We start from the raw sequence: 11,808 nt of genomic DNA on the forward strand, positions 1-11,808 counted from the left end.
CGGAGGGTGAGTGTTTGTTTGTTCTAATGAAGGAAGAGAGGAAGCAGAGGAATGGCGTGAACCGGCGATCTGTGTGGCGGTGGTGGAGGTTCGGCGTGAAGGAAGAGAGGAAGCAGAGCAAATGGCGTGAACCGGCTAGCGTGCGAGCAGGTTGTGGAGGTTCGGCGTGAAGGAGGTTTTTTCTGAGCTTGAAGGAGGCTGTGAAGGAAGGTCTGTGCGTGCGTGAAGGGTTTTTTGTGGGAGAGTCTTTATTTTTTTTTTGCTGTCTGGAGTTTTTTTTGACGTGGCGAGCTCTCATTGGCGTGGCGTAAAACACTGGTTTTACGCCACTCCCGGACCGAATGTTTACTCATCTTACAAACTCAGGTTAAGGCCTCTTTTGGTTTGGAGGCTTTAGAGCTTTATCCAGAGGTGAAATACACCACTGCGGATGAAGACTTGGATCAATTTGTCTAAAACTTGGAACATTCCTTTGTGGCAATGTGTTTACTATCTTACAATCTATAATAAAAATATAGGGAAATATCTATTGCACACACTCACTTACACACACAGTGTAGTGTGTGAAATAGACATTGCTCAAAAATAAAATTTATGTTGTGTATGTGGTATTTGTTACTTGTTAGGTATGGCCTTGTTTGTGTCATGTAAACCCTTGGATCTTTAGTTTGTAACTTTGTTTCCCGGTGAATATTAGTCAAATTGTGCTTCTTGTAATGAAAATTTAAAAAATCCTTGTTATGAGGTTCTTTGTTGTAGAACATGTGAAGTACTCGGAGTCTCAAATCGGATACTCTTTTGCTTTAGCTAATGGGAGGGCCATAAAAAATTCATCCGAACCTGATGTTAGCTAACAATTTGTGCATCGTGGGACTTGTGGTTATGACCTGTGCATCAATTAAAGTAAATATTTAGAGCCAGCCAAGTATTGCAAAATAAGGTCTTTTAATAGGCTAGCAGTTTGCTTACTATGATAAAAGGATTTTTTTTTTGCTCAATTGATATCTTTTAAAATTTTGTAAAATTACACTTTGCAATCAAACATGAACTTCTCTTAAATTTAATAATTAAAAAAAAAAAAGAATTTATAAGCTTATTTTATTGATTTACAAAAACCCCCAAAAAAAAAAAAAAAATCCAATCATATTCTTTGGAGATTTGGTTACATCTGCTGGTGTGTGTTAAAAACACTAGACCTTTTGTTTAATCATATACTGCTATGGTGGGCTTTTTTTGATATTTTAGTTAATAGGCCTAGATGAGATGTGAGTCCTGTTTAATATTTATTACGGACGTGTGTCTCGCCTAGTTGCCCGCTTATTGCTTGTCTTTCTTGGGTTTCAATAACTTGCCCCATGTTGTTGCTTATCATTTATAGACGTTTGTGGCTATTGGATTTTTCATTTTTGGAACCCTTGGTGTAAACTTGTTTTTAATACCTTTCTTTTTGTCAATCCAACAAAAATATCATTGGAACAAGAGAAAAATATGCGGCAAAGGAAAAACACTTTAAAGTGAAGAAAAGAACAATACCTAGTATTCTAATCGTGATAACAATAATTGAACTTATGGGAAAGTATTATAATGGTGCGTTAAATAAGTCATCGACTTGTTCAGATAGTAATAAATAATAAGTTAGCTTACAAGGAAAGTTAATCTCCAATGGCCTGAACTAAATAGTCATAAACAGTTACAAAAGCACAAAAAAGGCAAGAAAAGAGAAATTGATTTAGATTCACATGCGCAATAGGACAAGCGACAAGGCACATACTTAAGGCCCATGTTTATACAAAATCCCGTATTTTAAGATATCAAAATAGGTTCACAATAATTTATAAACTAGACAATGGTCAATGTGGGACTCACAACAAAACCCAAGTCTTGCTGTCTTGGAGAACACAACCACACCAACACATGTTAGGTGGTGATCCGGTGGAACTTCAGCCATATAAGAAGACAATACAATATACAAGAACCCATTGCTAAGCCTTGTCCAACACTGTCACAATTTAAAAGTGTGGCTAGATGAGATCATAAATTGTATTGTATGATATCTTTAAAATGATTTTATATAAAAATTTAAGTGCGTAAATGTTTGTAACAACTGCATGTAACAAATTTTTCCCAAAATTTAATGGAATGAAACCCTACTTTGAGATTCATAAAAAAATTTAAAATAAATAAAAAGAAGAAGGGGGGAATGGTTGGAGATCAGCACATACGCAATATTGAAAAGGACAAAACGCAGAATCATCCAGAAACAACAAGAATACTAGTCGAAATGGAGAGGAAGGAAAAATGGGCAATTTGCTACAAAGGGAAAATCATCCCAGTAGGGGACGAGACAATCAAATGGATAAGACAAGACCCAACAAAGATTTGGGAATGGTTCGAGATGGACTTGATGATTGCCTGGAAAAACCTTTTTCCCCTCACAGAGACCAGCAAGAGGCTGGGGTGGTTGTCGATGAAGGACGAAGCATGGGTGAACACTCCGAACCCTTGGTGGAGGTTTCTAACAGACAGACTGGCGGTGCCGATCCCTCCAGTGCTCAGCTCTAGTTTGTCAGCAACAGAATCAAGGGAGCAAATTTCAGAAAGATCTTTGGCGGAGGCAGAAGCCGAATGGACACGGACAGACATCACGGAGAGGAAGACACTTCAAAACAGGCCGATAGAGTGCTTGTTGCTGGGAAATCTCCACAAAGTGAAGTTGATGCAGGTTGCAGATCATGTGATCAACTTAACAATGCTCATCAAGGCCTTACAGAGCACGATGGGGATTATCAAACACTCGGTCACCTTGCTCAGGGGGCGACTAGAGTTGAAGATGGAACTCCTAGAAGCATGGAGGTTGAGAGACACCGAGGAGGGTTCCTCTCTATCCCAGTTTGATTCTACCACTTATCCAAATAAAATCATGAATATTTTGGTCTGGAATTGTAGGGGTGCAATGAAGCCCGAGTTCAGGAAGGCTGTTATGGATCTTGTTGATTGGCACGCTCCCATTCTCATGGTTATTACTGAGACGAGGTTGTCTGGAGCAAGAGCAACTGAAATTATAGAGGGTTTGCCTTTTGATGGCTGTGCAGTTGCAGACACTATTGGGTTTGCTGAAGGCATTTGGATGCTCTGGAGATCTGACCGGGTCCAGGTGGATGTTCTGGTAGTAACGGAGCAGGAAATCCACGCTCTCATTCGGGTAAGATCTCAACCTTTAAACTGGTTAATTAGTGCCATTTATGCTAGCCCTAGATTTGCTGAGAGATGTGTGCTATGGGATAATTTAAAAATGCTTGCTTCCTTGCATAATCTGCCTTGGGCTATCATGGGGGATTTTAATGAAGTGATTGCAGAAGAAGAAAAGTCTGGGGGTAATCCCATTAGTTAGAGAAGGGTTAATGCCATTCTGGATTGCATGGACACATGTTAGATGATGGATTTGGGTTTCTCCGGTCCCAAATTTACTTGGTCGAATAAAAGAGAGATTGGGAATTTGATTCAGTGCAGGTTGGATAGGTGTTGGGTAAATCCGGATTGGAGGGCTTATTACACTGAAGCAAATGTCACTCACTTGGCCAGGATTAATTCGGATCATTGCCCCTTACTTCTTAACCTTAACCCAGCCACTGGGCAAGGTTCAAATCGGCCTTTTAGATTCTAGTCTGTGTGGTTGAGTCATAAGGATTTTCCAGCTGTGGTTCGTGAAGCTTGGGTAGGTATGGATGACAACTTGGAGGTTGCTATTGCTAGATTCATTAATCGAGCTCAAAAATGGAATAAAGAAATTTTTGGAAATGTGTTCTTGAGGAAAAAGAAGATCCTTAACCGTCTTTTGGGGATTCAAAAAGCCCTTGCCAATTGTCCCAACTCCTTCCTCATTAACCTCCAAGATCAAGTTACTGAGGAATACAACCAACTCCTTCTTCTTGAGGAGGAAATTTGGGCCATGAAATTAAGAACCAACTAGATTATTTTTGGAGAAAGGAACACAACTTTCTTCCATCAGTCTACTCTTGCCAGAAGAAGCAGAAATAGGATAACCAGTATCCAAGATGCAAATGGAAATTGGGTGCACAATTTGGATGGAGTTAAAGACGTTATCTTAACTCATTTCCAAAAGCTTTACCAGTCTGAACAATGCTATTGGCCCCGTGAGCATCCTTGGAGTTCTGATTGGTGTGCTAGTCTAAATGAAGAAGAGGCCAATTCTTTAGTGCATATTCCTTCCAATGGGGAAATATGGCGTGCTATTAAGTCTATGAAGCCCTATAAAGCTCCTGGGCGTTGATGGCCTTCATGCAGGTTTCTTGCAAAGGTTTTGGCTCATGGTTGGTGAATCAGTTAAAAAGATTATAAGGGACATTTTTGAAACCCATGAGATGCCTGCTTTCCTAAATCAGACCCTTATTGTGCTCATACCCAAGCAATTAGGTCCTGAAATCGTGGGTCACTTTAGACCCATCAGTTTATGCAATACGGTATATAAAATCGTTTCAAAAATCCTGGTGCAAAGACTTAGACCTCTCCTGCCCTCCCTTGTTTCGCCTATGCAAGCTGCTTTCCTTAAAGGGAGAAGAAGTTCAGATAATATGATTATAGCATAAGAGCTCATATATTCCCTTAAGGGTAGAAAAGGGAAAGATGGGTACATGATCGTCAAGATAGACCTTGAGAAGGCTTATGATCGCCTTGAATGGAGTTTCATCAAAATGGTCCTCGAGCACTTTGGTCTGCCTGAAAATATTGTCAAATTGATAATGAGTTGTGTCTCATCAACTACCACTTCTATCTTGATAAACGGTAGCAAGATGGATTCCTTCCAGCCCTCACGTGGAATAAGGCAAGGTGACCCTTTATCGCCCTATTTATTTATTTTATGCATGGAGTTTTTGGGGGCTCAGATATCAGGTATGTGTGAGCAAAAGAGGTGGGATTCAATCAAGGCATCAAGGAATGGCCCTAGCTTCTCCCACATCTTCTTTGCTGATGATTTGTTACTTTTTGCAAAGGCAAACTCTAAAAACTGTGAGGCAATTATAGATGTGCTAGATCACTTTTGTAACCTTGCAGGGCAGAAGGTTAATAAAGCTAAATCTCGCATTTTGTTCTCCCCTAATGTTGCTAGGAGAAGAAGAAGGAGACTGTGTCATAAGATGGGGATTTATGAAACCTCGGACTTGGGTAGATATTTGGGTTTTCCCCTCTTATAGCAAGGAAGAAATGGAAATGCTTTCAATTTTGTAGCTGAAAAAATTCAAGCTAAGCTTGCAGGGTGGAAGTCGAGACTTTTATCAAGAGTTGGTAGATTAGTGCTCATCAAAGCAGCGGCTGCCCCTATAGCAGATTACTATATGCAATGCCATGCTCTTCCTATAAAAGTCTGTAATAATATTGATAAGAAAATGCGTGATTTCTTATGGGGCTCCACTGATGAGAAGAAAAAGATGCACATGGTAAATTGGCAAACTGTTACGCAGCCAAAGGAGCTAGGTGGTCTGGGGCTTTTTCAAACAAGACATAGGAATCAAGCTTTGTTGGCGAAACTTTGTTGGCGTTTGGCATCTGAGCATGAGGCTCTTTGGGCGCGTATGCTGACTGCAAAATATTTATCCACAAGAAGACTAACTCAAGAGGGTATAAAACTGCCATGCTCAAGAATTTGGGCTGCTTGTAAAGTTGGGGGCCCAGTTTATGTTAAGGGTCTTAAGTGGACTGTTAATAATGGCAGCTCAATTAATTTCTGGAAGGATTTTTGGCTGCCATGTGGGCCTCTCCAAAGCATCATTGAAGGCCCTCTACACCGTGATGAAGATCAACTAACGGTTCAGCAAGGGGTAGCTCAAAGTTTCAATGAATATAACTTTTCTTTTGAGCTTCCGGAATAGGTTCTGAATTTAGTTAGGGCCACTCCTTTTGCGCTTAACCAAGAGGCTGAAGACTCTCTCGCTTGGGCTTTTTCAAGGGATAGGTTATTCTCTCTTAAGTCTGCTTATTTGTTAGCAAGGGGTTCAAACCCTTTGAACCTGGGTATTTCCTCTATGGCGTGGATTTGGAAGGCCGACACACATCCACAGATCCAATTTTTTATGTGGCTGTGTTTGCATAACAGTTTGCCTACTAGTGAAATTCTAGGTTCAAGAGGTTTAAACCTCAACCCTTTATGCATGATTTGCCACCAGGAGAATGAATCGGTGGACCATCTATTAAGAAGATGTTGTGTGGCGCAGGATCTATGGCGTAAGCTCAAGTTTCCTTGTGATCTTTTGTCTACTTTTGATCAACCAATAGGGAAGTGGCTGGAATTGAACTGCACTACTGGGGTTATCTCTGATCTTTTGGGCATTTCGTGGAAGGTTGTGTTTCCCATGGGAATTTGGCAGCTTTGGCTTGCTCGCAACAGGTTTTATTTCAAGACAGGTGTTATTGATAAATTGATTCATACGAAGTGTATTAAAGAAAGTGTAGAATTCTTTGCCATTGGGACTAAGGAACGGTGCAACAAAATGAAAAAGGTGATTCAGGTGGCTTGGGAAAAACCCCCTTTAGGCTGATGAAGCTTAACTCTGATGGGTTTGCCTTGGGGAACCCGGGTAAGGCAGGGGGAGGGGGCTTAATTCGAGACCACCAGGGAAATTGGGTTATAGGATATGCCAGGGCTCATGGATACACTAGTAGCACCATTGCCGAGCTATGGGCTCTTCGTGATGGTTTGGAAATCGCCAAAGATCTTGGGCTTAACAACCTCATTGTTGAGATGGACGCCTTAAGCATTGTCTTGCTAATGAATAACAGTAAGGCCAATCTTTTAATGGAACCTTTGTTATCTGACTGCAGGAAGCTGCTAGCTGCCATTCCCAACAAGAGGGTTGTGCACACATTCTGTGAGGCGAACCAATGTGCAGACGTGCTGGCAAAATTTGGGGGAAGCTCCATTTCTAATTTTGTTGTTTTTTTGAACCCACCGCCTGTGGTGGTTGATATACTCCTTGTTGATAAGGAGAACTCCTATTGTAATAGACTTGTTCCTGCTTAGTTGTTTTTAATGTTATCTTATCTTACCAAAAAAAAAAAGAAAAGCCTTACGTCATTTTGTGAATTAAAGTTGACTATTAATTTTTTTTTTTTTTTTTTTTTGGTGATGAAAGTAGACTATTAATTGAGTGATTCTAAAAGTAATAAATAAATGAAAAGGAGAAGCCACTATGACTATGAGCCCTCATGCATATTGCATGACGAAATATCATAACAAAACCTATAACTAATGGAATTAAGGAATGATACGTTGTCTTTAAAAAAAAAAGTTGGAGTCAAACAAAGACGTTTCTGTATACGTACTTGTTTTTAAGGATCTCTTACTTCCTTTGTTTGAAACTGAGAATTACCCTAGCTAAGATAGTCCAAACTCTCTGTTTTGCTTTAACCCATTAATCCATTTCATTCGAAATTCTCACTCAATGGCTCTAAAAAGTAAGATTTTGATAATTGGAGGGACTAGATACATTGGAAAATACATTGTAGAGGAGAGTGCGAAAGCTTGGAAAGCACGGACGCGGCGCCAGAGGAGCCGCACTAGCGTCATACACTACGATGTGCGAGGGACGCCACTGCCTGCGCGTCGGGCCGCATCCTGCCATGTGTTTTTTTTTTCCACAACTCGCACCGACGCAGCTCAGACTTGGGCCGATTTGCACTGACTTGGGCCGTATAGGCCATATCGGGCGAAACTGCCGAAACACACTGTGTTAGTGCCGAACAAGAAAATGAAAACAAACAAAAAATGGATAAAAACTTGTGACTGATTGTCTCTTGAGCCAGTGAAGATGGAGAGGAAAGAGGTTAGATTGTAATACCGGTGGCCTTAACCCCTTTCTCTTCTTTGCTTCTTCATTTTCTTCTTCCTTTTTTTTTTTCGCCAGAGCCCCTGCCTTCTGTTCTGTTTCTTTTTTTGAAAAGTTTTGTTTTTTTGTTTTTTTTTTTTTTTTCTTCAGTAAAACGATAGGATAACTGGATAAGTTAAATGCCTTTGTTAACTTTATTTTGTTTTTCGTGCCTCTTTGACCAAACACATGAGCCAGCCACATCTTTTTTTTTTTCTTTTGTAATGGGAAGAAGCTACACCTATTTTAATATCTACCACATATATCATTTATTTTGTTTTTGGGTTGACCAAATACGTGAGCCACTAAGCCACATCTTTTCATTTATTTATTTATTTATGGGAAGCCTCATCTATTTTGATACATCTGTCAATAATTCAAGTGTCAAAAACTTTAGTATACTTATTATTATCTATCTATTTATTTTATTACTATTATTATTATATGAGTTTTTTATTATTATTATATAAAAAAGTATGCTTAGCAATATATTAAAAATATAAATAAAAATATTTTTAATAATTTTTTAATCGCCGCACCTCGCCGCACCAGCACCATACTTTTTCAAAAATTGCCGAGTCCCGCACCCGCACCCGCACCCGCACCGCACCCAAATCCGGAAACGCACCCGTGCTTCATAGGCGAAAGCTGGGCACCCCACTTTTGCATTGGTCAGAGAAAACACAGCTTCTAATCCTGAAAAGTCTAAACTCATTGAGAGCTTCAAGGGCTCTGGAGTGACACTTCTCCATGCATGTACAAACTCTAGTTCTCCACATTGTGGGTGTGTTTTTAATACTTTGGATTAGTATATTGATCTTGAAAGTCATGTGATTGTTTCATAGGGAGACATATATCAACATGAAAGCTTGGTGAAGGCAATCAAGCAAGTTGATGTAGTGATCTCTGCACTTGGATCACCAGAACAGATAGCTGATCAAGTGAAGATTGTTTCTGCCATCAAAGAAGCTGGAAATATCAAGGCAAGGCATATATCTTCCTAAAAGCTTTTTAATATTTTTCCTGATTTTTTTTGTTAGGTTCTAAGTACTTAGGAACTAATGTATTAGAACTCTAATTTTTATTGTTGGCAAACCATGATCAAAACAGGTTTTTAGTCTTGTTTTAGACTTGCTCAAAGTATGTGTTTTATGTAAAGTTGGAATCAAGCTGCTGCAGAATTCATTGTTCAATTCAGTCTGGCTCGATCGATCGAGAATTAGACTCGATCGATTGAAAGTCGGGCATAATGTTTTTTTCCGCAGAATTTCCAACTTAGCCCTAAGCCCATATGACGTGTAGGGTTTTATGTTTTGCTCTAGGTATAAAAGTTAAACCCTAGCCACGTTTTTGAAGTTGCTCTATTTGCTGTGTGTGTGAATCTCTTGTGAGATCTGAGAGGTGGTTGCCTTCACACATGCTTAGGATTATCAAGATGGAGATTTCATTGAGAGCTTGATGATCATTTAGTTGCTTTAATAAAAGCTTAAAGATACACAAGCAGGAGTGCTTGTACTTGCTGGAGATTCCAAGAAAGAAGGAGTCCGTGGTTTCGGAGTTGTCACGTGGTCGTGTCAGTAAGTTTTCTACTGGTGGGTAGCAATAGGATGTTAGTGGTCTAAGTTGCTATTGTAAAACTTCGATTCTTTCATAGTGGATTCAAGTTTACCTTGAGGATAGCTAGGTTAAATCCTTCCCAGGTTTTTACCGGTGTGGTTTCCTAGGTCATCATATTTTTGTGTTCTTTATATTCTGCACTTTACATTGATATGATTATATGATTGTGTTAACCTAGATCTGAAATTTGGACTAAGTAATCACTTGACTAATTAACTAGGTTAATCCAATTATGTTTTAAGGGGTCTAAAAACATACAAGTGGTATCAGAGCAGGTAGCTCTCTTGTTGTAGATCTTTTGATCTCGGAGTTGATCCTTGACTCCTGTTGTCATGGAACACAGACACTCTCTTGTTATTCCTCCTCACTTTGATGGGAATAATTATGTTTATTGGAAAGTAAGGATGAAAGCATTCTTGAAATCTATTGATGAGAGAGTCTGGAACTCCGTTGAATATAGATGGAAGAAGCCCACTACTCCTGTTAGTGAATGGCAAACTTCTCAAAAAGAAGTAGCTGTGTTCAATAGCAAAGTTATGAACGTTATTTTTAATGATGTTTCTATGGAGGAATTTAAGAGAATCTCTAATGTTGAGGTTGCTCAAACTACTTGGAATATCCTTTAGACTGTGCATGAAGGCACAAAGGCCGTTAAAATCAATAAGTTACAGCAATTAACAACTAGATTTGAAAGCATTATGATGTCTGATGATGAATCTTTTGATGAATTCTATGCTAAGCTTAATGATATTGTTAATTTTGCATATAATTTGGGTGAAATCTATGATCAACCTAAAATTTTTAGGAAGATTCTTAGATCTTTAACTGAAAATTTTAGACCCAAAGTGACTGCCATCACTGAAAGTAAGGATGTGGACTCCATCCTTGTTGATGAACTTGTAGGATCTCTTCAGTTTTATGAGTTGGACCTACCCAAAACTAGCAAATCCAAATCAATGGCTTTTAAGTCAGTTAATGATGTTGATGTTGGTGGATTTGATGATGAGCTCTCTGCAACAGAGATTGCTTACCTTGCCAAGAAATTTAGAAATTTCCTTAGAAACAACAACAGAAGGGCAAGAGGTACGAACATTGCTGAACCTAGAAACTTTAGAAAGAATGATCCCACTAAGGTTAACAATACTGAAAAACCTAGAGAAAAAGTAGGTCAATCTTCTAATAATTCTATGGGTCCTTAATGTTTTAGATGTTAAGGGTATGGTCATATGAAATCTGAATGTCTTACATACTTTAGGTCTAAGGGTAAGGCTATGGCTGTAACCCTTAGTGATGATGAAGTTTCTGATGATGAGTCTGGTTGTGATGAGGATGGAAACTTCATTGCTTTCATTGCTACTGCTATAATCAATGAAAGCTTGTTTGTTGAAGAGAACCCTTCTGATGGGGAACTCTCTGAGGATGCAGATCTTCAAGAAACCTACAATAAACTTTGCAAAGTTGTTGCAAAGGATGCTATGAGTGTTGAATTAGGCTTGAAGAAAATTGCATCTCTTGAGCCTAATAAGAAAAATTTGCTTGTGAATTTGTTTGATGCTACTGAACTTTTGAATAATGTGAAGTCTAAGAACATGATTTTGCTTGAAAAAAATTAAGAATTTGGAACATGAACTATTTGTTGCTAGAGAACAAACTGATAGGTCTGCAAGCTCCAAACTTGATCACATGCTGAGTGTTCAAAAGTCTCCCTCTGTCAAAACTGGCTTAGGTTTTGTAGAAAGCATCTCTGTGCCTGCATCCCATTCCACAAACTTTGTTCCTTCTTCTTCTTCCAAACCCCATGTGAGTGAGGTTGTCAAACCCTTTGTGAGTGAGGCTAAATCTGTAGAAATTACACCTCCTAGGAAGATTAGGGTTGATCTTCATGAGTCTAAACCTAAGGCTCCTAACCCTCCTAAGGGCATGACACAAGATAAGCCTGCAAGGGTTTGTCATTTTTGTGGAAAGTCTGGGCACATTGGTTCAAATTGTTACAAGCTGCAAGTTGCTAAGCGAGCAAACAAACCAAAAGCACCTGTGCCTCAAGCACAAGATCCTATGGTACTTATTGGTGAATTGGTAAAGGCTCTAAACCTTTATTCCAATCCTGGAGTTGGTAATCATTCCTATGTGAATAAGAACTCCAATACTCAAGGTGCATCTAAAAAGTTTTGGATGCAAGGCTCGATCAAATTGAGTCTTTCTGACATGGTCCTTGTGCTTCTTTGCTCTACTTTTTATGACCATTGTTCTTTGGTTTTTGTTTTCTTTGTTTCTAGGATTTGCATTGCATATCATTCATGCATTTCATTCT

At 39.1% G+C, this 11,808-nt stretch overlaps 1 protein-coding gene across 1 annotated transcript; it reads left to right on the plus strand.

The window, feature by feature from the left end:
- The first annotated feature begins 2,281 nt into the window (after nucleotides 1-2,281).
- Nucleotides 2,282-7,036, plus strand: LOC115950381. Its single transcript, XM_031067586.1, has 7 exons — nucleotides 2,282-3,374; nucleotides 4,306-4,481; nucleotides 4,629-5,081; nucleotides 5,214-5,837; nucleotides 5,889-5,971; nucleotides 6,113-6,403; nucleotides 6,550-7,036. The coding sequence occupies exons 1-7, from the start codon at nucleotides 2,282-2,284 to the stop codon at nucleotides 7,034-7,036; spliced, it is 3,207 nt and encodes a 1,068-aa protein (XP_030923446.1).
- Nucleotides 7,037-11,808: the final 4,772 nt, after the last annotated feature.

Source organism: Quercus lobata, chromosome 6 (genome assembly GCF_001633185.2).
Source record: "Quercus lobata isolate SW786 chromosome 6, ValleyOak3.0 Primary Assembly, whole genome shotgun sequence".
Classification (NCBI taxonomy): Eukaryota; Viridiplantae; Streptophyta; class Magnoliopsida; order Fagales; family Fagaceae; genus Quercus; species Quercus lobata.